General features: G+C 59.7%; 1 protein-coding gene across 2 annotated transcripts in view; it reads right to left on the reverse strand.

The window, feature by feature from the left end:
• Positions 1-821: 821 nt before the first annotated feature.
• FBRSL1 (fibrosin like 1) overlaps positions 822-26,848 on the reverse strand; it is an 83,633-nt gene continuing 57,606 nt past the window's right edge. Inside the window, exons 6-20 of one of the 2 annotated variants that reach the window (XM_068990330.1) lie at positions 15,114-15,159; positions 12,295-12,610; positions 11,964-12,172; positions 10,794-10,993; positions 10,032-10,088; positions 9,745-9,840; positions 9,132-9,200; positions 8,948-8,977; positions 8,660-8,731; positions 7,267-7,396; positions 4,969-5,046; positions 4,718-4,805; positions 4,327-4,527; positions 2,673-2,868; positions 822-2,627 (exon numbers count right to left, since the gene is read on the reverse strand). In XM_068990330.1, coding sequence (XP_068846431.1) covers positions 2,037-2,627; positions 2,673-2,868; positions 4,327-4,527; positions 4,718-4,805; positions 4,969-5,046; positions 7,267-7,396; positions 8,660-8,731; positions 8,948-8,977; positions 9,132-9,200; positions 9,745-9,840; positions 10,032-10,088; positions 10,794-10,993; positions 11,964-12,172; positions 12,295-12,610; positions 15,114-15,159 — 2,379 coding nt within the window. In that variant the 3' untranslated portion in view covers positions 822-2,036. The remainder of the gene's footprint in view (positions 2,628-2,672; positions 2,869-4,326; positions 4,528-4,717; positions 4,806-4,968; positions 5,047-7,266; positions 7,397-8,659; positions 8,732-8,947; positions 8,978-9,131; positions 9,201-9,744; positions 9,841-10,031; positions 10,089-10,793; positions 10,994-11,963; positions 12,173-12,294; positions 12,611-15,113; positions 15,160-26,848) is intronic. The other variant, XM_068990331.1, reaches the window with a different exon arrangement.

A 26,848-nucleotide genomic window follows, 5' to 3' on the forward strand; every position in this document is an offset into this window, starting at 1 on the left:
ACAGAGGAAAACCAAGATGTGCCGCAGGGAGGCACTGGGGTCAGCTGGGGCTGGTCCCTGGGAACCAAACTCCTGTGGAGAAGGCCCTGGAGGGTGCTTTGATCGCAAGTGACCAGGAGTGTCTCCCTGGGGTTGCAGGGCACCCCCAGCTCTCCATGGGGGCTCCAATGGGCTTAGGCTTCAGGCAGTTCTGAGCCAGGCTTCTCACCCTAGGAAGCCAATCCAATTGGGGTACAATGCCAGGGCCCCATTTCCAAACCGTGCCAGGGTAGGGGTGCAGGCCGAGTGCTAAGCACAAGCAGCTGAGGTCCCCACTTAGGGCGGGCACCCCCACGTCTGTTTCCTTCAGCAGGTAAGGGCAGCAGCTCTGCCCCTGTGCCCCTCCTTGCGGAGATCTCCCCTCTCCAACAGTGGTCACCTGCTCTGCTAGGGTAGCAGGGGGCGAGGCCAGCCTTCCTGAGGACGTGCACCCTGACCCCCAGTGCACAGAGAAACACCACCCAGAGAACAAGTTCAGGGCAGGAATGATGTGGCAGGTGATAGGGTGGGGACTGTGGGACCAAAGCAGTTGAAGGCAAGATGGAGATGCCAGCAAAGGTCGGAGGGAGGAGCCTTGGCAGCGGGAACCACTTGGGGGAGCAAGCCCAGGGCAGGCAGGGCAGCCCTGGTGGGTGGGAGTCAGGGGTTGGCGGAAGGAACTGAGGGAGGGTACGTGACCCCTGACCCCCACCTGCCACAAAGCCCCACAAAACACTCAACCACCTTTTCATCCAAAGTCAAGGCTGTATTTACCTTCATTGGTTGACGTGAAAGCAGACTGTTTAAAATAACCAGGGTCCACCGTGAAAACGCGGGGTTGAAAGTACAGAACAGGATAAAGCAAACAGCCAAGGATGGCCAAACTGAGGCTCCAAGGCTCAGGACACAGGTGTGGACGTCAGGGAAGAAGGGATGCTGATGAGAGGGCACGGCGACATTCACAGGGTTACTAGAGTAAGACTGAAACCGAAAGGAAATCATGCCAAAGCCTTGGCCGGTGGGAGAACATGAGACCAATGTCTTCTGATGGCCTCCATGGAGAAGAAACACAGGCTATTTCTTTTGTGGTCAGCCTTGAGCCTCTCTACCTCCCAAATCCCTACTCATCTGGGGTGGATCCCCAGGCTACCGCACAGCCAGCCCAAGGTGCACACACATCCCAGGGCTGCTCCGCAGACCCCCAGTGGCCTGGCCGCTCAAGCGCTTGCATAGTTGAAGGATGCTGCTGCCATTAAACGTCTGAAGGCAGTTCCAACTGACAGCGGGTGGGTTGTTGTGACCACCTTAAACAACCAACCAGAGAAATTTCTAGAAACTGTTTTTATAAAGTCTACCTAGGTTAAGAATTTAATAACATCATATATTTATATTAACAGACTATTTACAGTTTCATCTTTCTTTTTAAAAAACAAACCGAAAAAGAAACCCTTTTACACTTCTGCATAATAAGGCAAAAAAAGCTTTGTACATTATTATCTTAATATATATCTGTAACTTCGGTTCCAAGTACCAAGGGAGGGCCAGGGCCGGGCCTGAGTGGGGGCCTCACAGTGCATTGGACAAAATGACCGTTTTTTTTTTCCACCATAAATAAGACAAAAAAACCCCAGGGGCTCTGGAGACAGATCTGAGGCCATTAAATTGCAAAACCAAACTAAAAGTAAAAAAGCAAAAGTGTCTTTCGTTTCTCTTAAGTGTCTAAAGAGCACAAAGTTGAAAAAAATACAAATCTATTAAAAATGCTTCTCACCTGTGGGAAAAAAGGTACAAACTTGAATTTTTTTTCTAGTAGCCTAATCTCAAGCTCGGAAAACAAAAGATCACCCCCAGAAAATCTGTGTGTGACACCCCCGACGCTGCGAGTGGAAAAGTGAGCGTCGCCACCCCAGGGCCGATGGAACTGTGCTTAGGTTCTAGAAACGGACGTTTAGAAAAGTGGACAGCAGTGCGTTCCTGGAGGGTCCCCCGCACGTGCCGCGGGAGGGGGCCCGCGGCCACTACCGCGCCTCCACCTCCTGGGGGTTGCGGGACGGGGAGTAGTCGCGGGCCTCGCCCGGCGCGCGGGCCCCCAGCGGCGTAGTCCTGCTCCTCGGCTGCCCGGGGGGCGTGGGGGGCCCGCCTGCGGCCACCAGCGGCGGCGGCGCGCCGAGCGCGGCGGCGGCGGGCGGGGTCCGCGCCAGGAGACTGTTGTGCAGGGCGGCGGCGGCGGGCGCGAGGCGCGGGTAGTGCAGGGAGCCCAGCGCCGGCAGCAGCGCCGCGCCGTCCAGGTGCGCGGCCCGGGCGCGCTCTAGCTCGTCGCGGCGCGCCTCCCGCAGGCGCTCGGGGCTGTAGTCGTGCGGCTCGCGGTCCCGGTAGGGGCGCTCGGGCGGCTCGAGGAGGGCGGCGGGGCCCGGGCCCGGCGGGGCGCGGCGGGGCAGCTCCGGGCCGCGGTAGGCGTCGCGCGGTGGCTCCCAGGCGAAGGCCGGGCGCTCGCGGCCCGCGGGGCCCGGGCCGGGCTGTGGGGGCGCGTCGCCGTCCTCCCCACGCTCCTCCTTGACCTTCACGTCGCCCTGGGACCGCTCGGCCGGCGCCTCGTGCGGCTTCCCGGGCTCGCGGCCCAGGAGACCGGCCAGGCGCAGGCCTTCCCCCAGGGCCATCTTGCTGGGCTTGGGGCCGTCCTCCCTGGCCGGGGAGCGGCTCTCCTTGATGCGGAGCTCAGCCTCGCGTTCGGCGGGGATCCCGGGCCGGCCCGGATCGCCCTGGCCCCGGAGCACGAGGCCACTGCCTGGGTGGCCCACGGGCGCCGCTGGAGAGACCCGGCTCAGCAGGCGCGTCTTTTCCAGGAGGTCCCTGGGAGCGACAACACAGACACCCCCGCTCAGCCTGACGGGACACCCTGCAGTGAGTTCCTCTGCCACCAAGTTCCCACGTCAATGGGGCACCATCACCGTCCGCCGCAGTGACCTCAGGGTCCTTGTATGTGGGTGTGTGTCCACTTAGGACGCTAGGTTCCTGTGGAATTACTGCTAGTGGCACCCATCAACACACACACGGTGATTGTAACCCACACACCCACAAGCGTATCCCCGTATCTGCCTCCCCCCACAAGCAACTCTGGAGCCCAACTTTGCAACAGAAGCACAGACTTCTCCACCAGAACCCAGAGAACTTTGGGAAGTTCCACCCCGCCTCAGACCCACTGATCCGCTGGAGAGACAAGGTTCTGAAACCCTCTTCTGGTGGGTGTGTGTGGCCCAGCTGGGGCTCACTAGAGTTCCACCTGCCCCATCCCAGTCCGGTTCTCACCCATCAGGTGCCACTCTGTACGTTTTAGCCCTTTGGCCCTCAGGCTGGGAGCAAGGGGGTCATGGCCTCCACCCTGATGTAGGACTGGGAGGGCAGCTGAGCTTGAGCGCATCAGGTGCCCAGGTCCCCCTCCAACCCTCCCTGCTGCACCTGGCTACCCTTTCTGCACTTGCAACCCGCCCTCTTGACCCTGATGTCCCTGCAGGGGGCTGCAGTTCGCTGGGCTCCTGACCCTCTGCAGTGACAGTGATGGCTGTAGGATGTGAGCAGGCCCTGGGGTGCTCCCTGGCACCCTTCCTGGGGCCTGTGACAAATGTCCCCCTCATCTTCTAGGCCACCCCCTCCCTCACTGTGCTCTCAGGCTCTCCCAACACCTAGCTTACAGCAATGCCCGGACCTGGCCGCAAGGGCTGGTCCACGGAACCTTCCCCTGCTCCTGTCTGCATGGCTGCCCATGACTCCTCTAGAACCCGGACTCTGATGCTCCCATTAATGCAGGCTCCCTCCTGCCCTGCCTTGGCCTAGCTCTGCTGCCCGTGGGGCGAGTGGGGGGAACACACAACCTCAGCCCCCATCCTCCAGCTCAGGGGGCTCCCCAAAGGTCTACCTCCCAGACCTGGGACCCCCCAGTGGTTCAGCAGCCCCGGTCCAGCTCTGCCCTACTGGTCTGAGCTCCCTCCAGACCCCACCGTGTTCCAGAAGCCCACTGTCCCTGCCAGGGCCTTGGTGGAAGTAACCCTCATCCTGGATGGTACCTGCCCAGATCGTGCCCCAGCAAGTCTTCTGTGGGAACAAGGTGGACAGTGTGTGGACTCGGGGGTCCCCGTCCCCTGGTCCTTCCTACCCCAAGGATGCAGTCTTTGCGTCCTCCCACAGAGATTTCAGTTTGCCCCCTTGGGTTCAGTAGAGGTGGCTGGGGGCTGCAGGTGCTGGGACGGTGGGGGCCAAAGTTGGGGGGGCAGGGAGCTGGCAGAATGGGTAAGTGGAGGGGCCCCAACTCACCGGTCCCGCTCCTCCTTGCCCTTGTCCAGCTCTCGGTCGTGGTTGGTCAGGGCTGAGACCCGCTCGGCGTCTAAGGGCTTGGGCCATGGGGGTGGTGTGGGGAAGGAGGGTGGTGCTCGGTGCAGCCGGTTCCAGGCCTCGTGGGGGCTGGGCAGACCGTGCAGTGTGGGGCCCTCCTTGGGGGCAAAGATGCTGCCGCTGCTGGGAGCTGGGGGGGGGGGGGTTGGCAGCAGAGGGTGAGGCCGGGGTGCCAGGGAGGAGCACACACAGGGAGATGCCCAAGCCCAGGCCCGCATGCCCTGAGGAGACGAGGGGCGACGTCCACCTGGTGTCACTACAGCCCTGATGCACGCCCATGCCCGTGCAAGGGGAGAGCAGATGGCGGGGTCACTCACTCAGTGCGTGGCTGCCGAGGCCTCCAAAAGCGTTGCTGCCTAGGCTCCCCAGGCCCCCGAAGGTGCTTGATCTGCTGAAAGGGTCTGTGGGTGCAACAAGCACTCAGGAATTTCTGTGTGCACCAGGCCCTCCCCCACCCCAGGGCTCCAGAACCTGGCAGGTACCACCTGAACAATCTGAGGGTGCCCTGGTTCTTGGGGGTCAGCACAGGCCAGCCAGACTGCACAGACCTCAGGGGACACCTACCTGTCAAGTGACCAGTGGGCAGGAAGCTGCCAGGATGCGCTGAGGGTCCGAACGGGTTGGTGGCAGGATGGGTGGCACCTGGAGAGGAGGGAGGCTGTTGGAGGCGCGGGTGCGCCTGGGGCCCCATCTGTGCCTCCTTCCCAGGGTGGCTGCACCCTGGCTGCTCCACCTCCCCATCCAACCTCAGGACCAGTTGGGAGGCAGGCTTTCATCTCCCTGAGTCTGGAGGACCATGACACGGGGTAGCAGGGAGGGAGGTGCTGATAGTAGTGAGCCCCCAGAGGAAACAGGACAGAGAGAAGGCCTGAGGTTGGGCCTTGAGGGGCTGCTCCCGCAGCCAGCTCCCTCTGAGGTCCCAGCCAGAACTAACAAACAATCCTGGTCGTGTGACAGTGGGTGCGGCTTGGTGCAGACAGACAATGGCCCGAAGATGGCAGCCCCTCCGGTGGTGTCCCCTGGCTGCTGGCCACAGCCCACAAGCATCAGTGCAGCATCCACCCCGCTGCCCCAACGCCCCGAGAACCAAATCTGGAGGGCAGCAGAGTGGGCCTGCTCCCAAGAAGGGGCTGCTGGGTCAAGGGCCAACCCTGCTGCTTAGGGCGTCCCACCTTCTGTCTAAAGGTGAATTTCTGGTGAGACCTGTGAGAGGGGCGCCCCCTCCTGTCTCTCCAGCTCCCTCCACCTGTTAAGGGACCCTAACAATGGAGTGCTCCTATCTGCCTGCTGTGGGCGCCACGTCTCCTCCACCCAAACGCAGGTTTAGTTCCCAGAGAGCTTCCACCTAGAAATGTGATCTCATTTCTAAGTGACCTTATGAAGAAATCAAACCAGAAGTTAGGAAACAGCTGGTCCCAGTGCTGAAGAGGATGCTATGAGAGGACGTGGAGGGCAGTCAGGAAAACATGCTGCCTTAAAAAGCTTCACCCCGAGAAAAGGCCAACGAGCTGATACTCCCTGGGGAGAGGATGGCAACATGCACACAGATGGAAGAAACACACGCCAGATGGCAACCAGGCGTCAGGCAGGGACAGCAGGGCCCTGCTCTAGGTGGGGCATGTGCTGGGGGAAGTGGACGCACAGCAGGACGAGGCCGTGGGTGGAGGGAAGCATAGGGGCGCCCAGATGGGAGGTGCTCTGCTTTCTGAGGGACCCTGACACCTGGGAGACGCCTCTGCCCTGGCTGGGGACTGGAGGCCATGAGGGCGGTGGAGTGGGGGCTGGGAAGAGCTGGCCAGCTCACAGGCCAGCCGGCATGATCCCGTCACAGCGGTGCACTAATGGGCTGCCTGCACAGACTGACAGTGGGTGGGGGTGAGCGAGCGTGAGCTTGCAGCAGGGTGTGAGCGGGGTGGATGTGAGGAGTGGTCAGGGAAGGTTCTCTGAGGAGGTGACATCCTTCAAGGGCCTGACAGCTGGGGAGGAGGCAGCAGCAGTCCTGTGGGCTCCAGACCGTCAACCTGAGGCCTGCTGCATGGCTGCCCTGGGCCGGCGTCTGGGAACTCGGGTCTCAGGAGGTTTCTCACCTTCCTCTGATAGGAATACCTCACTCACATGTGCTCAGATTGTTTGTGCAGTGTGGTTTGTGCTGAGCACCCGCTTTCCTTTCGGGAGTCTGGGTTTTGGTCTTGGCACACACAGGTGCCCATGTGACTGGCCCTCAGTAAGAAGCCGGGGCTCTGGGTCCCCACAAGCTTCCCTGGGAGACAGCCTCTTGCCCTGTTGTCAGGGCTCCTCTCTGGGGAATAAAGTGCGTCCTGGGGCTCCTCAGGCAGTGCTCAAGAGACACCCCACTTCCACCCTCCCCCTCTTCCTTGCTGACAGATTTGTGTCCCTTGGCTGCAATGCATACAGTTGGGGGTGTGAGAGACATGGGCTGAGTCCTGGGAGCGCCACAAGCCTAGGGGTGGTCCTAGGGACCCTGACACAGTGAGGCTGTGGTGTGGCTGCTGGTGGAGATGAGCACGGAACAGAGGCTCTGGAGCAGTTTCCCACCATCCAGACAATAGCCGAACCCTTCCTGGGAGGGAAGCCCCAGAGGAGGGCATCTTGGGCCAGATCATGGGTGGGATCAGGTCAGCTGTGGGGACACCTCCAGGGGGTGGGGGGAGAGTCCTGAGGCGGGCAGGACTGCCAGACCCCACCTCCTACGGCTGGAGAAACAAAAGCGCCGCCCAAACAGCCGGAGCCCTCCTGTGCCCACACCAGCCAGAGGAGAGAGGCGAGACCACGTCTGCTGGGCCATCCCCAGGCCTGCACAGTGGCCGGGGCCACCAGCTCCCCTGGGCCAGGCCGCCTTACCCGAGCTGGAGAAGAGGGGCCGGGCCAGGTCCTGTGGGTAGTGGAATCCGGCGAACACGCCCGGGGCGGGGGGTCTGCTGAACAAGTCCAGCTTGGTGCCCACGTCCAGCTTGTGGGGCTCCAGCTGCATCTGCCGGGACAGAGCGTGTATAGGGGCCGGAGGCCGGGCCTCTGTCCTGCTCGCCACCAGGCTGCCGATGAGCTGGACAACAAGGTGTGATGCCCCCTGCTCCGCTGGCCTCGCTCAGTGGGTGGAGAGACAGGTAAGAATCATCCTGACCATGTGTCAGCGATGCGGGGTAACTGAAACGTCGTCGCGTGTGGTCGATATAGGAGGTTCCCAATTGCGGCGTTTCGCTCCTGTTTATATGGTCTTTGAAAGCTGGTGTTTTACACTTAAAACTCATCTCAATTTGGATGCTACATTTTCATTAGAAATACTCTGTTTAGATTTTGTAAAGTTGAGTTGGAAAAGTACATGCGCATACCTGAGTCTTTATAGTTTTCCAATGGCTAAATTTACCATGAGTATTAAATTTTAAATGTATTAATAAAACTAAGATGCCAGTTCCTGGGTCACTAGGGCCACGGGAGGCACGGGGTGGGCCAAGTCCGTCCTAGTTCTTCCTGCTGTGGTGACAACAGAGGGGTGCCCCCCACCCTGCCTCCTCCACTGCACCTTCCAGGCACCCTGCCTGAGTGTCTGCATGTTAACCCGTCATAAACCCCTTTCTGTCACTTGTCCTTTGTAACCCACTTAGGGCGTGATGATTTAAAAATACCTTGAGTAAGGGTAACGTGTTACCTGAGATGACAGACCAAAGTGTGGAGACCCTTCTGTGATATGGGGTGCAGGGTCCCATCCTGGCCTCCCTCAGTGCCCCAGCCCACTGCCTCTGGCTGCAAGTCCCCAGGCTTCCCAGGGCCGCCTCTTCCTTGAATCACTCAGCCAGGGCATCTGGCATCACCCACTGGGGGGAGGATGGCTTCAAGCTGGGTACTTTACCACCTGTCCCCCCCCGGGAGCATGCAGGCTCCATGAGCACTTAGGTTCATCTTTGTCCATGGCCCACAGCAGACACTTAATAAACACTTGGGGTAAGGGTGGGGGCCAGGGCAAAGGCCCCCTGGGAGGGCTCGACTGACAGCAAGGAGGCCCGCAGGGTCAGCTCCTCCCTAACCCTGCCTGGGTCATCCCGGGTGACAGGTGGGAGGTGACTTTGAGTTCCCCATACACTTTCGTCCAGCTCCCCAGCTCCGACCCCTGCTGGCCCGGCCTAGCGCTGGGGCAAGGGGCACATGCGCACACGTGTTGACGCTGGGGAGGGCCTGGCCCAAGAAGGGCGCCCTCTGAGCCGCAGGCCTGGCTGGCAGGACGAGCAGTCCAGCTCACCTTTATCTTCTGCTGATGGTGGTAGATCTGCCAGGCGATCTGCACGTGCACAGCGCACCACTTCCCCGGCTTCTGCGACGGGGGGATGGGCTCAGCCTCGCGGCCAGAACCGTCTCCTCACTCCCCACCCCCAGATCCCTGCTGCCACAGGGCACCCCTGTGCCACCCAAGAGAGTCCTCCCTGGCCTCAGACCCTCCCGGAAGGTCCCACTGGGCCCCTTCCTCCCGAGGTGAGAAACGCACAGGCACACACACAGACCTTACACATGCAAGCACGCACACACTCACCCTGATTGCTGTCCGGTATGGGTCAGACACCTGCTGTTAACAGAGGAGGAAGTGTTAGACCCAGGTTCTGCAAGCAGTCAAGCCCAGAGGGGTTGGGGAGGGGGGACTATGTGAGCCTCGTGGAGCCATGCTGGCCGGACGCCCACCAGGGAAGGAGACAGGCAAGAACACCACTGCCACCTACCCCGGGGGCTTTCTGCAGGAGGGTGTGAACCGCACTGGCCCGGCCTGTTAACTCGAGTGGGTTTGAAGTCTGAGGGGAGAGAGGGACACCGCACGAAACCACTTTGCAGGCTCCGTGCCCAGGTGGCGCCAAACCCCTCCAGGGCACCAGTGTCTGCCTTGCCCTCCTTGTGGGGCCCTGCACACTGTCACCCGGGATAGTCTGGCCTCCCACCACATCCTCCGTCCGGAGGTTTCTGAAAAGGCGGCAGAAGGCTCTGATTGCTGTGCCGGGCGAAGGCAGCCCGCTGCAGGGAAGGTGAGCAGAGCAAGCCCGGTCCCTGGTGCCTGGGCCTCCTGCAGTGCGCACGGCCTTGGACGGCTGCTGTCCACACTCCACCTCTGCTCCTCTGCACTGCTCCTCCCACCCCCCCAACCCTGAGTGCTCCCAGCTGAGGAGAGAACAAGTGAAGCAAGGCTCTCCTGGCCCTGAAGGTCAGGATATTCTGCACTCGGGTGAAGGCCCTTCAGGTGCCACCTGGGATCACGACTGCCCTGAGAGATGCTGGATTGTGGCGGGGCGGTCCTGCAGCCCCTGCCCACCATGCCCACCCCCTCCCGGGAGCAGCTGGTACCTTGGGCTGAAAAGCACCCTGCAGGGATCCAAAGGGGCCTGGGTGTGGGAGCAGGGCGGGCAGTCCTGGGACGGCCGGAGGGAAGGGCGGGAAAAACTGCAAGAGAAGGTGGGAGGGGTGTTCCAGGGGCCTCGCCGGGCACTTGGGCGTCTTGGGCAGGGGCGCTGGGCCTGGCCCTCTGGTCCCCACCCTGCCACGCCTGCACTAGGTGGGAGGCTACATAGACAAGGCGCAGTCTGACCTCCACACCCCCCACCCTGCCTGGTGATCCCAAGGCACGCAGGGACACTCACGTTGGAATGTCGGAAGTAGGGGCTGTCCAGCTTGGGCGTGTACTTGTCAAACTGGAAGGGAAGGAGGCAGAGAGTGAGGCCTCCCAACCTTGCCGATGCCCTCCATTGGCCAAGCACCCACCCACACTGCCAGGCCGGGCAGCGGCCAGAATGAGGCTGGCGGCCTCCAGCCAGCTGTCCTCCAGGCTCCCTGAGGGTGCTGGCCCATGGCTTTTCCCTGTTCTAGTGACCTCAGCATAGAAGGTGCAGACTCACCCACCTGGGTGTCTGCAGCCATGACTGGGAGGGTAGGGCCTGGAGCCCAGGGCTGGTGGTCAAGCTGCAGGGTACACTGAGGCCACTGTTAACTTGCCAGTGCCAAAGCAAAGCTGGGAGGGGAAACTCTGCCCACAGTAGCTGGCTTGGGGATGAGATCTTGAGGCTCAGGAACATGGGAAGAGTCCTGATCTGCATGGCCCCTAGTCCTGGTCCTCCTGACCTGCTGCCTTGCTGCCAACTGAGACGCTGAGGACCCCACATGGGTACAACTGGCCCCATGGTCATGTGGGCAGGGGTGTTCACCCAAGCCCAGGGCATGGAGCTTCATGGGATGACCTGGGAGTGGGGGCTGGGGGGAACCAGAGGAGGAGCTGGACGGACAGACGGACCGCGCGGTACGGTGTCAGCTGCATGCGTGCAGATAGCGTCTGCGTGTGCCTGCTGCGCGTCCCGCGCCCGGGCCGCCCCCTCCCGCCTGCCGGCGCGCAGCCTACGCACCGGCGGGGGTGCGGCGTGCGGCAGGAGCGGCGGCGGGGGCGGCCCGGCAGGGAAGGGGGCGAATGTGTGTTGGTGCTGGTGTGTGTGCTGGTGTGTGTGTTGGTGCTGGTGGAACTCCGCCCGCAGCAGAGCTCCCGGGCCCAGGGGGGCGCTCTGGACCAGAAAACGCGCGTTCAGCTCTTGCCTGAGCAGCTCGTGATCTACAAGAGAAAAAGAGAGAGACAGAGAGGCACGTCGGCCGCGGGCTCCCGGCGGGGCGAGGCGGATAGTCACCTGGCACTCCCGGTTTCGGCAGGCCAAGCCGTGGTGGCCGCTCGCTACGTGCGGGCCCCAGGGTGGAGGTAAGAGAGGTGCCTGTGACCAAGTACCAATCAGAATCCCCGAATGAGGCTGGCAATACATGATTGGCTGGCTGAATGAGATCAACAGGCTGGCATCTAAAGGCAAGAGAGAACACGGTGAGCCACCCTGGGAGCCCGAGACAGCCCTGTCGGGTAGCCCTGCCCATCCCAGCCTCCCCCAGACCATTGTCTTGGTCCCAGTCTGGGGCACTTAAGTGCCCCCAACTGACCTGGGCTCAGACTTTTAGAAAATAATTGGAGACCCATGGAAAAATCCTTAGTGACCTAAGATTTGGCCATGAGGGGCACTTGCTGGAATCAAGCAGCAAGGGAGAGGTCAGACTAGCTGCAGTTCATCTGGGGCCCCTCTACCCCACAATTCAGCCCTATTCACCCCTACCCCCCTAGCAGCCTAGGGACGGAGGGATGGGAAGAGACACACAGCTGGCCCTGGGAGCCCACATCGCAGTGACAACTGAGCAGCTCCAAGTTATACCAACTCCTGGCTCCCAACTGCCCTACTAGGCTTGGCAAGGGTTCAGAATGGAGCAGGGAGTGTGTGTCCATGTACACGTGTGTACACCCATGTATCTGTGTGTGCACACGGAGGCCCTGGCAAGAAACTTCCCCTACCCTGCACTAGTGGTCTGCTAGGGCGCTGCTATCCTGCTGGGGGTGATCCGGAGGAGCAGGTGGGAGAGAAGTCTGTATCTCGGAGGCCAAGCCCCCCTCCCCAGGGGCCATGTCCCTCCCTGCCCAGGGATGAGGAGCCCAGAGTGGAGAGGGAACAGACAGTGACCCTGGCCCCACCGACGGCACCCAGACCTACCGGCGGGGTGTCCTGGGATGACCAGGCTGTTGGCCGGCAGCGCCGGGGGCGGGGGCAGTGTCGGGGGCGCGGCGAACATGGCCGCCGCGTGGTGCTGGTGCTGGGCCTGCGAGCGGAGCGCCAAGTGTGAGGTAGAGAGGTGGGGGCCCGGCCCGTGAGGCGACAGGGACGCGTGCTTCGCGAGCCCCAGGCTGGCACCGCTGCTGGCGCTGCTGCTCCTGCTGCAGGGAGGGGCGCTCAGTGCCCGGCCACGCGCCCCGCCTCCGCGCCGCCCCGCGCCCGCCTGAGGCCGCGCAGGCTCGGCCCCATGCCCACCTGAGGCTATGCCCACCTGAGGCTGTGCAGGCCGTTGTGCGCGGCCGGGCCGGGGCCCGGGAAGGCGCCCGGAGGGAGAGGCACGTGCGTCAGGAGCGGGGCCCGGGGCTGCAAGGGCGCCGGTGGCAGCTGCGGGGCAAGGCGGGGCAGCGCCTGGGCTTCCTTCTTGACCAGTGGGCTGGCCGCAGTGCTGGCGGAGGGCAGGACCGGCGCGGGGCTGCGCACGGGGGCCAAGAAGGGCGGCTCGGTGCTCAGCTCGCGGCTGCGCTCGAGACCCGAGACCTTGGGAGCTGCCCCGGTCTTGGCCTCGGACTTCTCGCCCAGCGTGGGGCCTGTGGAGAGAGTGGCAGGGGTGAGTTTGGGGTTCAGGATCGTTTCCGAAGGGGAACTAGATGGCGCAGAACCCCTGCCCACAACACCTTGGTATAACCCACCCCTTGCTCCCCGGGGAGGCTACCTGTCTGGAGGGCCAACCAAGGTGTGCCCTGCACCTCCTGCTCATGGCCATCTCAGTGCAGGGGCTCTTACGACCCCATTTTATGGAGGGAGACTCAAATGTGTGAGAGCGCCAGCTCCATCTGGGCACTGGGCTCCAAGCTCTGCCTCCCTATCTCCCACCACAGTAGAGTCACTTGAGTGAGTGGCTGCTCTTTCTTGACCCACCCGACTGACCCAGGGCCTAAGCTCATTTTTGGGTCCTCACCCTAGGGGAGACTTTCTGGATGACCAGCCTTGCCTAGTCTGTTGGGAGAAAGTGGCTGCCTCAACTCACCACCACCCAGAGCCTCTGCTCCCGAGCTCCAGGACTGCCTTTGGGCCATCAGCAAGACCACTTGCTCATTCCAAACCCTCCTTTTGAAGCTGCTCTGAGTGAGGCCTCAGGTCACATGCCCAGGGGCCAGGTGGAAAGCATGTGTCCAGGCCAGGGGAGGCACCACCACCTATTGGAGCAGCTCTGCCTTCAGGGGATGACATCCCAGTTTTCCAGGAGGAGTGGAAATTCAGGTTACTGAATGTGGTTGCTTCATCTGGCCTGCTGGTTGACTCCACTTCCTTCTCCAGGTCCAGGGGCCCATGCAGGCGGCAGCCATGCAGAGTGACGTGCTGGCCACAGCCTTCCCTGTGGCTGCAGGACAGTGTAACCCACAACCCAGGCTGGCAGAGAGATGTCTCCTCTGCTAGGGCAACACCTCCCTGCCTTGGGCCTGTTTGCTTAGGAACAGACCTGAGGAGGAGGCCACTGCCACCACTCCTGCAAGGAGGACAGGAAGCTGTCAGCCCACGTGCTCACAGCTGCCCGGGGAGGCTGGCCCTCTCTCCCCTCCTGTCTCTCTCACTTCTCCACACACAAGGCTCTTGCAAAGTGACAGCAGCCATCAGAACGGAAAGAGGCAGGCACGGGCCATGCAGACCTGGACATGACCCCAGCCCTTCTGGAGAGTCCTGGAATCTCTAGAGCCTCCAGCCACTGACAAAACCATGAGCGCTGCCACTGATCACCCCCCTCCAACTCTGCACCTCTCTGGACACCTCAAAGCCTTGCCCGATTCCCTGAATTCTGCTGAATCATAACCTCCAGAACCTGGGACTGTGACCTTCTTTGGAAAAAGGGTCTTGGTAGCCATAATCACGCTAAGAATCTCCAGGTGAGATCAACTGGGAATCGGGGATTGAGGGTGCCTATATCTAGTGACGGTGTCCTTAGAAGAGACAAGAAGAGGAAGGGGCCACATGAAGACAGAGGCAGAGATGGCAAGGATGCAGCCAGAAGCCTGGGGATGCCCACATTTGCAGGCAGTATCAGGAGCTGGAAGAGGCAGGAGGGACTCCTCCCCTGGAGCCTCTGGAGGGAGCACAACCCTACACACACCTGACTCCAAACTTCTAGTCTCCAGAACTATGAGCCTGTTGTTTAAAGCCACGCAGTTTGTGATCATTTGTTCCAACTGGTAACACCCTACACTAATTCTGTCTGAAATGTCAGCTGAGCATGCCTGGCTCCAAGGAGCCTCTGGTGGGCCTCCTTACCCGGACTCTTCAGCAGGCGTCGGCTCTGCTGCAATGCCTGACTTGAGGAAAGGGCTTCCTGAGCTAAAGGTATGTACAGGCCATGCCCAGCTACCAGGCCAGCAGGATCTGCAGTGCACTGGGTACCCCAAGGCCTGTTCTGTGTAGTCATGTCCTAAGGGAGCCTCCCAAGCAAAAAGACTCCTTCTCTGTGCTGGGTCCAGTGACACCCACTCTGGGCCACAGCCACGACCAAGAGGCTGGGCTACAAAGGGCTATCCTGGCCTTGATGGGATGGTGCCAACCAGAAGAGCTTTCTGTGATGATGGGATGCCAGGCACCTGTGCCATCCCACTCGGCGTTCACTGGCTAAGGCCCAGGTGTGGCTGAGGAGTGAGTCTAGTCTGTCTCATGTTAAGACAAACAGCCACACGTGTGGTGGCAGCCATGGGGGCCAGTCCACACTGTGGCAGGGACGCTTCACGAGCCAGGAGCTGCTGTCCATCCCTACAGCATGTACTCCATGAACCTGGGAAGGGCCTGGGAAAGTACATTCCTAATGGTCCCCAAGGGGTACAGGGACCCCCCCCCACCCACTTTGGGAACCACCGCTCCAGATCTGTGTGGCTCTGGGTGAGACACTGGTCCTCCTCCCAGCTCCCCATTTCCTTGTGGCTGTGGTTTGTATCCCTCAGTAATGGGAACACCTAACTCTAGCCTCAGGCTTTGCACCTGAAATTCAAGACAGAGCTAACATGGGGCCTCCAGTTCATTTCAGGAGTGTGTCCTGTGCTTTTCTAGAGGCATGGAGTCCAGAGACACACTTACCTTTATCGGCTGCTGGGGCAAAGAGCTTCTCGGAGCCCACAGACGCCTGGAAAAAAGAGAGGCGGGTCAGGTCAAAGGGACCTACAAGGCTGGGGTGAACCTGGCCCTTACCTCCTGCCCCTGGCACCCAGGGAACAGGTCTGGGCAGGCTCAGTGCATGTGAGGGCTACCCAGCCTGGCAGAACACGTCTTTCTGTGCCCATTGCCCCCACGTAGGAGCGTGACCACACCCAGGTCCGGCAGACTTGGACACAGGTCATTCGGCCTGTGATCAGGGACCCAAGGATCCGCCCTCAGCAGGGATGTAGGGGCTCAGTGGCCCTGCTGGGTGGGGAGCCAGGATTGGGGAATCTGGGTGCCTCCCTGCAGAGCCAACATCAGGAACCTGGAGGCACCCCTGGGCCTGGCACTGGAGGCAGCAGGGTGGGGGGAACAGAGTGGGGATGCCCCCCGCCCCTAGGCTGCAGGCCACCACCTGCCAGGCCTCAGACAGCCTGAGTCACAGGTCTGGGGACCACAGCCACCATAATGCACTGAGTGTCAGGGTGGAGTGGGCCCCTGAGTGGGGGCCAACGTGCTTCAGGAAGGAATGTGGCAGTTTCTGGTGGGCCCCCCGACCCAGCTCAGCTTCTCCCTTCCTGGGGAGAGGCCCGTGTGTGCACAGCACCTTGGTGAGGACAGTCAGGATGAGGACGTGGCCCTCACGCTGGTTTACAGGCAGAGGCCCTTAAGGCTGTTCTTAGCAGATCTTGTCTCTCTAGTTGGTGGTGTTTTAAAACAGTTTTACTGGGATATGATTCACACACCATACAACATACCCACTGAAAGTACAGAGGTGTGAGCAACCATCACCACAACCTGTTTTAGAAGACTTTCTGCACCCCCAAAAGAACCCACATGCTCTTCCGCTTTCACCCCAGTCCTCGCATCTCCCCAGCCCTGGACTTCCCTGGGGAGAAAGCAGCCAGTGGTTGCTATTGGGGGTGGGGTGACTGAGTACCGAGGCGCATGAGGCCCCCTTGTGCCCCAGAATGGCCACCATCAGAAAAGACAGAAAACGCCTGGGCTTGGTGAGGGTGTGGAGAAACTGGAAACCTTGTGCATTGCTGGTGGGAATGGAAAATGGTGCAGCCCCCGTGGCAAGCGGTATGGAGGCTCCTCAGAAAACTAACCACAGCACTACCATGTGATACGGCAATCCCACTTGTGGGCATCTGTCCAAAGAATTGAAAGCAAGAACAGACATGACAGGTAAACAGATACAAGAGTTCAGGCAGAGTGAGGCCCCACGGGGGCTGGAGCCCAGGTCTGCAGGGAAAGGGTGGGAGCTGCTCGGAGAAGCTCCCTGGGCCAGGGTCACACCAGACCTGCTGGTGGAAATGTGCAGAGTGAACCGTGACACATTCACGTGAATGCTGTGCCCCTTCGCACTTCGTGCTAGGGTGGGGTCACCTTCCTAACCCTGCCCAGAAACCCCACATCCCAAAGAAAACAAGTGACAAACAGCCCGAAAACAGGCTCACTGAGCCTCAGGCTGGACTGGCACTAGACCAGACGGGAGGCCGCCAACCTGCCCCCCCACCCCCCTGGGAGGCCCCGGTGTGGAGGGTGGTTGCGAGGGTGCTCCTCCCCCACTGGAGCTCGGGGGCAGCAGGGAGGCTGTGGCTGTGACTTCTTCCCACGGGTTCCCAAGGCACCCCACGTGGTGAACAGCAGCTGTCACAACGCCTGGATCGGTGCCTCACTTGAGGAGACCCCACAGGGGTGAGCAGTCCACCTGAGCAGGGGGTCTGAGGGACAGGATGGCGGGGTCAGCAGTGGTGCCCGCCCACCCCTCAGGGCCTGGATGCAGACATCTCATGCTCATTCGCTCGGCACCAGGCGTGGCCCCAGCTCTGCTGGGAGATATGAGCGCGTGTCCAGGCGTGATGTCAGGTGCCCCTGGAGCCCTGTATCCCCCTATGAAGGCCCACGAGCCATGTACCCTCCTGGATTCCCAGGGCCGGCCCAAAGACCTCCCAGAGCCTCAGCCTCAGAGGACTGGACCCTCACCATGACCCCAGGAGGGGGTCCTGGTGTCACCCGCACTTGAGGCCATACAGCTGCTGTAATTATTATTAATAGCTGGTCTCATTAACAGTCTCACAAATTAGTTCTCCACAGAGCAGCCGAGACTATCTTTCAAAACCAAAGCAGAACGAGTCACCCCGGGACTTAAAACAGTCCAGCGCCTTCCTACAGCCTCAAACTACAGTATGCATTTCTCCCCCGGCCCCCAAAGGCTGTTACCAGCTGGCCTGCCTGAGCCCTGACCCAGGGACTTCGGTCGAATCCCCCGGGCCGTCCCAGATCCCCTCAGTCTGAGGGTGCCTCCCTTGCTGGTGCAGGTTTAAATCCTCTCTGCTTGCTGCCCTGCACCAGCAGGAGGAGGGCATGAGTGGGCACTCGGCGCCCCCCAGATGAGAGGAACAGGAGCAGGGGCCGCCGCTGGGCTCTGCCGAGGACACCCTCCTGAAGGTCTTTGTTACCTGCGGCCCTGACAGCCCCCCTGAGCCTGGCCCCGTGCAAGCAGCCCAAGGGGGTCCCCAGCACCTCCTGGGGTGCCTGATCACATGCCCTCAGCAGGTGAAACAAATGAGCGAAAAGGCTGAGTCTCAAAGCTACCATTACCTTCCAGGGATGTGGTCGCTGGGCCACCAGGATGGGGAAGCGGGGGCTACCTCCTGGCAGGTGGTGCCTCAGCAGCACCCTCTGTGCCAGCCCTCCCTGGAACCCCCTCCTCCAATACAGCAGGGCATCTCCATCCCACCAAGGCTGATAGTATGGGAAGGAAACAGCAGAGGCATCACTCTGAGAAAACGAGTTTGTTTCTGTGGGGCACGACTGTCCTAGGTCCCAGACTAGGGGTGAAGGGGTGAGCAGCAAGTTCAGTTAAGGCTGCAGGCGCCCTTGCCCAGCCCAGAAGGAGGCCCAGCCAGGCCAGTTCCGGTTCACTTGTTCACTTCAAGGCCCCAGGCTGGAGCACCAGCTTCCAGAGCCAGGAGGTGGCGCCCCAGACCCTGGGAAAGTCAAGGGAGCAAAGAGGGGGGAGTGGAGGAGGGGGCGAGCAGCAGCAATGGGGGAGGGTCTTCCCTAGCCCTGGAGACCCCTGGGATGCTGCCCAGGCAAAAGCAGGAGGCAGTGGGCTGGCCATTCTCCCCTCCCTATCTGCTCCCCACCCCACACTGCTCAAGTTAAAGTTTGGTCAGGGAAGTTGAGGGATCATGGGCAAGGGCCTGGACACCTGGCTAGGCACAACCACGCCCACTGGAGAAGGCTCTCAACAAACACAGGAATCCTCAGGCCCCAGGATATCTGGGGCCGCGGCCCAGGCTACAGCCCCCTTGCCAGCACAGGTACAAAGCCAGCCACTGCTGGGACATGTCCCAGGTCGAGGTCCTTCGGTGACTTTCCTTCCAGGACAAGGGGTCTGGAGCAGGCCAGCTGACCCAAGGCAGGCTAGCAGTCCCAACGCAACCACTACACCCGTGCTAATAACTTCCCGAGGATTAGCTACAGGGACATGACCCAGGCAGCGCGGGTATCCTCCCGCCCTGGCACTGAGCCCGTGTAGGGGTGGAAGGAAAGGGTCACCTCGGCCAGAGTACAGGTTAGAGGTCCTGTAAGAGGAGGGGACAAGCTCGGTACCAAGCGCGTCAGGGCCAGGACTAACTCCCCAGAGGTAGGCAATCCCAGCTGCGGGCGGAGGTCAAGGCGCGCTTTGTCTGCGAGGATCCGACCTGTGGGGCAGCCTCGGCCCAGACACGCGGCACAACCTCCTCCGGTCGCGCCCCGCCCCAGACAAAGAGCTCCAACTCCTGGCAGGTGAGCGCGACGGGCGCCGGGAACCCGGGTGGCCGAGCCCGCGCCGGGGCGCAGACAAAGGCGCGCGCCGCCCCCCCCCCCCCCCGCCCCGCGCACCGGCCCAACGCCCTGCCCAGCCTACGCCCCGAGCCCCACTGCGCCCTGGCCGAGGCCCGGGACCCTCTACGGGTCTGCCACCACGTGCGCCCCAGGGGCGCAGGCGGAGGTACTTGGGGCTCTCCGCGCGCCCGGCTCCCGTGAGTCGAATGAGCTTAGCGCCGGGGGCCTCTCTCGGTGCTCTAGAGGGGGCGGCGGCTCTCTCAATCCCGGCCTCCAAAGTCCCGAGTGCCTCCCCGGAGTCACCAGCTCTCACTCACCGCGCGCGCGCCCTGGGTCCCGCGCGCTCTGCTGACGATCGCCGCTAGTCCTCGGACCAGAGCCAGAGACGAAGCTGGGCGGCATGGACCCCAGCGGCCGAGCGCGGGCCCCTGCCAGCCTTGTACCGTCGAGGTGGCCCCCCTCCCGTCGCGCCCTGCCTAGCTGGAACCCAGGCCGGGGGCGCACGGGCCACGCATGACCCCCACGCCGACTTGGCGCGCTCCGGGATGCTCGCAGTGAGCACTGGAGTCCCGGGCGCCGTCGGGCACGGCACGGAGACCGGAGACGGCGGCAGCGACGGCGGGCGCACTGCTGGCGGGCGCGCAGGCGGCGGCCAGGGAGCGCGGCGGGGCGGGGCGGGGGCGGGGCGCGGGCAGGCCCGATTAATCCAGCCCCGAGGCGTGGATCTGCCCGCGCCGGGCAGCAGGTTTGGGTTCAAGCAATCGCCGTGCCATCCCCTCCACCAGGTCAGGGCGCGGTGCCAGCTATACCGTACTATGTAAGGGCTGACAACTCCGATGCTCACGGCAACGAATATGGACGGTTCCTACGCCCGGTTTACAGAGGAGAAAACTCGAGCCGCGAGGTCAAGCAGCTGAGATTTGAAGGAAGAACAGAGCCCCCACATCTGTCTGACATAAGCTCTGCCCTCGGTTTCACTATCGGCGAAATGGGGATGCAAAGTGGGAGAAGAGGTCCCAGTAGTTATTGTAATTGCAAAATGCACGGAATATGCCAACCCTGACTACTATTCCGGGGCCACCTAGCCACTCCGTGGACCAAAAGAATTGAGATCCAGGGGGAACAATTGCCCCTTTAGAAAGTCGAGTACACGTGTGTTAGTCACTCAATCCTGTCCAGCTGTTTGCGACCCCATGGACTATATGTAGCCCGCCAGGCCCCTCTGTCCATGGAATTTTCCAGGCAAGAATACTGGAGTGGGTTGCCATTCCCTGGTGGGTCAGTGCTAAAGAATCCACGTGCCAATGCAGGAGATACAGGAGATTCACAGGTCCATCCCGAGGTCAGGAAGATCCCCTGGGGAAGGAAATAGCAATCTACTCCAGTATTCTTCCCTGGGAAATCCCATGGACAAAGCAGCCTGGTGGGCAACAGTCCATCGTGTCACAAGAATCAGACACGACTTAAGCAACCAAACAATGCCCCAGATGGATCCAGGTGTATGGGGCAGCACCTTCCACTCCACAGCACACAGATGCAACACCCGGACGCCAGCAGCACAACTCCCAATCAAGAAACTTGCTATTAAAGAAAAGGAATCCATGGAGAGTATTGGGATGGAATGGCTGTGGAAAGAGTTTGGGAGCCCCACCTCTAAGCTGCTGTGGGACTGGGGGGCACTAGGGTGTCAGTTCTGGTTAGGCATCCAGGGACCCACAGCTTACAGCCCAGGTTCAGGGCCTGCATATACCTACCTGCCCCTGAACGATCAGAGGTGGGTCCTTTCAGGAGGGAAGAGCGTAGCCATTCAGTTGGGACCATGGGAACCAGTTCCAGAAGCTGTGCAGGCTGGGCCAGCGCCCCCCTTTTCAAAAGGTGGCAAAACACTGGCAAACACATGCACTTGCACAGCCTGCAAGAAATCTCCAACCTTATAGAACAAATGGCTAATGGTGCCAGCCTCTGCTGCTGCTACTGCTGCTAAGTCGCTTCAGTCGTGTCTGACTCTGTGCGACCCCATAGACAGCAGCCCACTAGGTTCCCCCATCCCTGGGATTCTCCAGGCAAGAATACTGGAGTGGGTTGCCATTTCCTTCTCCAAAGCATGAAAGTGAAAAGTGAAAGTGAAGTCGCTCAGTCATGCCCGACCCTTAGCGACCCCATGGACTGGAGCCTACCAAGCTCCTCTGTCCATGGGATTTTCCAGGCAAGAGTACTGGAGTGGGGTGCCATTGCCTTCTCTGGGTGCCAGCCTCTAGGTGGGGCTTTTAAGTCCTTTTGCTCTGTAGAATTACTTACTATTTACATGTACCAATTTACCCCTTACCCTGCCCCCTAAAACACCATACCTCCAAACTCAGTTTCTTGCCATAAAAATAGCATATATGTGGCCCTTGCTATGTGTCAGGCAGCACTGTGCTGAATGGCTTCCAACCATGAAATCACTGGGCCCTCATGCTTATCTTTGAGGACAGACTATAGTCATTCCCATTTTGTTGATGAGGGAACAGAAGTGAGGTGACTTGCTGGAGGCCATAGAGCTGGTATGTGGCAAAACTGGGATCTGAACCCTGGCAGTCTGACCGTGGGGTCTGTGAGCTTAGCCAAAACATGCTCTGCCTCCAGGAAGGCAACAGAGGCTGGACCTAGGACTTGGGATTCTGGTGGGAAAATCCAGACTCTCAGGCTGGGGGCTGGGAGGTCTGCGGGCCTGTGCTCTCCAATGCCCACCGCACCATGACCCAGCTGGGCTCTAGTACTCGGCCCAGTTCCAAGGACTCTGGTAGCAAAGGGGAAGATATTCATGCAGTGGCGTGTCCCTATGTACCTCTCTGGGGTCAGCAGCAAAAGTGCCTTAAGCCTGTAAATCTGTGAACCTTACACAGCAAAGTGGAATTAAGCGCTGGTCATCCATTAACTGTGAGATGGGGAGATGACCCCATATTGTTTTTGTTCAGTCACTAAGTCGTGTCTGACTCTTTGTGACCCCATGGCCAGGCTTTCCTGTCCTTCACTATCTCTCGGAGTTTGCTCACTCATGTCCATTGAATCAGTGGACATGCAACCATCTCATTCTCTGTCGCCCCCTTCTCCTGCCCTCAATCTTTCCCAACATCAGGGTCTTTTCCAATGAGTCAGCTCTTCACATCAGGTGGCCAAAGAATTGGAGTTTCAGCTTCAGCATCAGTCTTTCCAATGAATATTCAGGGTTGATCTACTTTAGGATGGACTGGTTTGATCTCCTTGCAATCCAAGGGACTCTCAAGAGTCTTCTCCAGCACCACAGTTCAAAAGCATCAATTTTTCAGCACACAGTCCTCGTTATGGTCCAACATTAATCACAGGGTCCTTACTAGTGGGAGGGGGAGGTAGGAAGACGCTGGCCTTCTGGCTGTGAAGATGAAAGAAGGGGCCAGGAGTGTGGGCCCCTCTCCAAGCTCCGAAACACCACAGATGGATTCTCCTGGAGCTGCAGAGGGACCACCCCAGTCCACTTGACTCCCACAGACTGAGAAGTAACAGTGTAGTATTCAGCCACGAAGTCTGTGATAATCTGTCACAGCAGCTATCCTCATATCGAGGACCCCGATGAGGGGATGGTATGCAGGAGAACAAGCCCTTGGGCCTCCAGAGCTGCCCAGAGGCGCCATCAGCAGGCCTGAGTCAGCCTCAGCCTAGTGGGAGCGATGGGGAATACGCCGCGAAACAGGCAATGAGTCAGACGGGGTGGGCAGGCAGTAAAGGGTGACATGCTCTGAATGGCACCTGGGGGAGACTTCCCATGAGGGGCATTTGAGCTGACACCTGAAAGAGGAGAAGGGCCAAGCTGAGGGGAGGTCTGTAGAAGAGTCCTCTGGGGCGGCCACAGCCAGTGTAAAAGACCCTGAGGCAGGAACAACCTGGCAGGGCTTTCCATAGAGGTGGCGTGGGGGTGCAGGGCCTCGAGGCCATGACAGAGCTCCGGCACTTGTGCTGAGTGACCGGAAGAGGTGTGTGTGGAGTCTGAGGAATGCAGACATGATGAGGTCATTAAGAAGGCCCTGCTGTGGGAGCCATCACAGGGCTGGGTGGGGTGCAAGGACTGTTCCATGGGAGATGTCAGCCAGTAGCTGGTGACGGAGCTTAGAGCTCCGAGGTGGTGACCTTGGTGCACCAGGTCAGGCGCCATCCCCAACTGAGCAGCTGAATCCTCTGAGCCCCCAAAGGCGTTCCATTGCCATGTGCCCTACAGAGGAGCAGTGAGGCTGCACCCAGCCTCTCCAGCTACCTGGAGACCCCACCCCTGGCTGTAACAGGTTCTGGGAGCCAGGGTGGAGGTGGGGAGAGCGGGTGGGAACTGAGGGCTGGGCCAGTGCCAGGAACCAGCGGGAGCAGCTAGGAGACTCGCCAGCCCTAGCCCAGCCTCATCAACCTGGTAGAACAAGCTCCTGAGTCTGACCAAGGTCTCAATGTCCCCCCTTGGTTCCTGTCTTGGGGCCTCTCCTACCGCTGCCTCAAACCTTGGCGGAGACCCCATCTTCCCGTAATGGTACGGCTTCACGTCGAACGTCATTCTTAAGTCCAACGTGAGCACTGAGTCCTTGGAAAGGCTGCAATCCTGGCCCCATCCTCTGGTTTGGGAGGAAAACCAGACTTTAGGCAGGACCATCTTTAAGTCCCTTTAGAAAGGAGAGTGGTGTGATCTGAGAAGACCTAATGGGGTTAGAAATCTAGAAAGAAATGGAGTGGGACTAGATTAGCAGGAAGAATGAAGGCAGCCGTTGGAGAGCACAGGGATGTCTCTCAGACCTTCAGGCCAGACAGATGTAATCCACTTGCGGCCTGTGGTCAGCAGCACGGTTACCCAGGGTTCGGAGGTCAGCAACCAACGTTCTGTGTCTGGTGTCCTTGCGCAGAGCACGCGGAGGCTTTGTCACGGGGTCCATGCACGGTGCTCCACCCACAACTGGGAGGCACTAGGAGTACCCACCCCACTGCCACTTAGTCGCTGGGCTCCCTTCTGCTAGGCCAAGATGGTGACAGCCTGCCCACTCCCTCGTGGCTCTCTCTCAGTGGGGCAGGTGGATACAGGGGCTACAGATGAAGGCCCATGGGCCATGTGACAGGAACACCTGCCAAGACGGGGCGCTGTGTATGTGAGGAGGCCAGTGTGGCTTGGGGGTTGGGGGGAGGGGGATAGGCTTGGTTAGTTCTTGCCAAGGAGCTGCGTGGCCTCACATAGAGGGAGTTCATGGGTGTGGACTGGAACCTGGATCCTCTCAGCCAGGCTGGCAGGCTCAGCTGAGGGGAGGGCATGGAGGGCGGGGCAGAGTGCTGAGGGTCCATGCTAGCTGGGCCTGTCGGTCATCCAGTGTTGGGAAGGAGGCAAAGGCCAGAAAGATCTACAAATGCTCACTAAGAGGAACCAGAGATCAAACTGCCAGCATTTTCTGGATCATCGAAAAAGCAGAGAAGTTCCAGAAAAACATCTACTTCTGCTTCACTGACTATGCTAAAGCCTTTCACTGTGTGAATCACAACAAACTGTGGAAAATTCTTGAGAGATGGGAATACCAGACCACCTGACCTGCTTCCTGAGAAATCTGTATGCGGGTGAAGACTTAACAGTTAAAACCAGACATGAACAACTGACTACTGGAAAAGGAATACGTCAAGGTTGTATATAGTCACCTTGCTTATTTAACTTCCATACAGAGTACATCATGGGAAATGTGAGTTGGATGAATCACAAGCTGGAGTCAAGATTGCTGGGAGAAAACAACAACAGATATGCAGATGATTCCACTCTAATGGCAGAAAATGAAGAGGAACTAAACAGCCTCTTGATGAAGCTAAGAGAGGAGAGTGAAAAAGCTGGCTTGAAACTCAACATTCAAAAAACTAAGATCATGGTGTCCAGTTCCATCACGTCATGGCAAACAAAAGGGGGAAAAGTGAAAGCAGTGACAGACTTTATTTTCTTGGGCCCCAAAATCACTGCAGACCATGACTCTAGCCATGAAGTTAAAAGAAGCTTGCTGCATGGAAGGAAAGCTATGACAGACCTATAAAATGTATGAATAAGCAGAGACCTCACTTTGCCGACAAAGGTGTGTATAGTCAAAGCTATGGTTTTTTCCAGTAATGTATGGATGTGAGAGTTGGACCATAAAGAAGGCTGAGTGCCGAAGAATTGATGCTTTTGAACTGTGATGCTGGAAAAGACTCTTGAGAGTCCCTTGGATATCAAGGAGATCAAGCCAGTCAATCCTAAAGGAAATCAACCCTGACTATTCATTGGAAGGACTGATGCTGAAGCTTCAATACTTCCCTGATGCTGAGAAAGACTGAAGGTTTCAAAAGGAGAAGGGGGCGGCAGAGGATGAGATGGTTAGAGAGCATCACTGACACAATGGACATGAACTTGAGCAAGTTCCAGGAGATGGTGGAGGACAGGGAAGTCTGATGGGCTGTAGTCCATGGCGTCTGAAGAGTCAGACACAACATAGTGACTGAACAACAGAAGGTCACTAAGATCCCACTCAGTGCTGACTTGCCCTCCTCACTGACCAGAAAAAGGAAATCCAGTGCAGAACAGCTACAAGAGGGTAAATGCAAATTGTGCCAGAGATGTGAGATTTCATGCAATCAAGAAGACCCTTCGGAAAGCCTTGGAGGAGGGAGCTTGGTGATGGGCTTGGGACTACAGTTGAGGGGATGCACAGCGGAGCTTTTAAGGCAGCAGCCCCTCTGCCATCCTCGGCACTGTGGCCACAACAGTCCTCTGCAGTTCGTGCTGTCCACGAGGTGGCTGCGAGCAGGAGGACAGGGCACCCTGCCTTGGGCTGAGTGTGGCCCCCAGAGACACGCACACCCAGGACCTCAGAATGGGGCCATATTTGGAATGAGGGTCTTGGCAGGTGGGATCCAGGATCTCCAGGTAAGCATCCTAGACTGGGCGCCCAAGTCCTATGTCTGCCTTCTTCTGCACAGAGGAGACACAGTCATGGGGGTGTGAGGGCCTCCGTGACCGCAGAGGCAGAGATGGGAGCCATTCCACCAGCTCCGGAAGCCTGAGGCCACCAGAGGCAGGAAGGCTTCTCCGGAGGGAGTACAGCCCTGCCCACACCTTGATTCTAGGCCCTGGTCTCCGTAATTGGAACCCTGAGAGTGTAACCTGCCGTGGATTGAGCCACCCAGTGTGCGGTGCTTGAGTCCAGTGAGCGTGCGGTGGGCACCCTGACCAGCCCATCCCTGAGGGCAGTGCATTCTCAGCCAGTGTCTGAAGCAGGAGCCATGAGCTCTGCGTATCAGGAGGACGGGGTGGAGGCAGGAGGCAGGCTTGGCTCTTTTCAGCCAGAATAACTGCAAAGCCCTTTCTTTTGGGACTGGGGACTAGGGTCTGGTCTGCAGGTCCCTTAGTAGGGTGGGAGGCATCGAGTAGGGCGATGCCTCTGGTCCTACTGAGGGGTGGAGGTGGGATGGGGGTAGGGAACGGGACTCACAGGGCGGAGCCCTCTTGTGCACGCTAATCCACCTCTCCGCTGTGGCAGGGTCAGGGTGTGAAGGGAGAGGTCTCAAGTTTAGGGGGATGGGATGGGCTGTCTCGGTTTACCTCTAACCCCTGCCCCATCCACCCTATTTGTTCTCAAGCTCTGACTGTGTCTGAAAGCATCCACTTGTTTTGTGCGCTTGGTCTTCCGTGTGTCCTGATGAATCCCATGGTTCCCACCAGTCTCCCCACCTGCCCCAAGGTAGAGAGACCACCCACCTTGCACGTCTGCACCAGGCCCTGGGTGCCCCCAGCCCAGGGAGGCCTCCCCTAAGGCTAGCAGGGCAGATGTGGCGATCTG

Source organism: Capricornis sumatraensis, chromosome 17 (assembly GCF_032405125.1).
Source record: "Capricornis sumatraensis isolate serow.1 chromosome 17, serow.2, whole genome shotgun sequence".
In the NCBI taxonomy this organism is placed as follows: domain Eukaryota; kingdom Metazoa; phylum Chordata; class Mammalia; order Artiodactyla; family Bovidae; genus Capricornis; species Capricornis sumatraensis.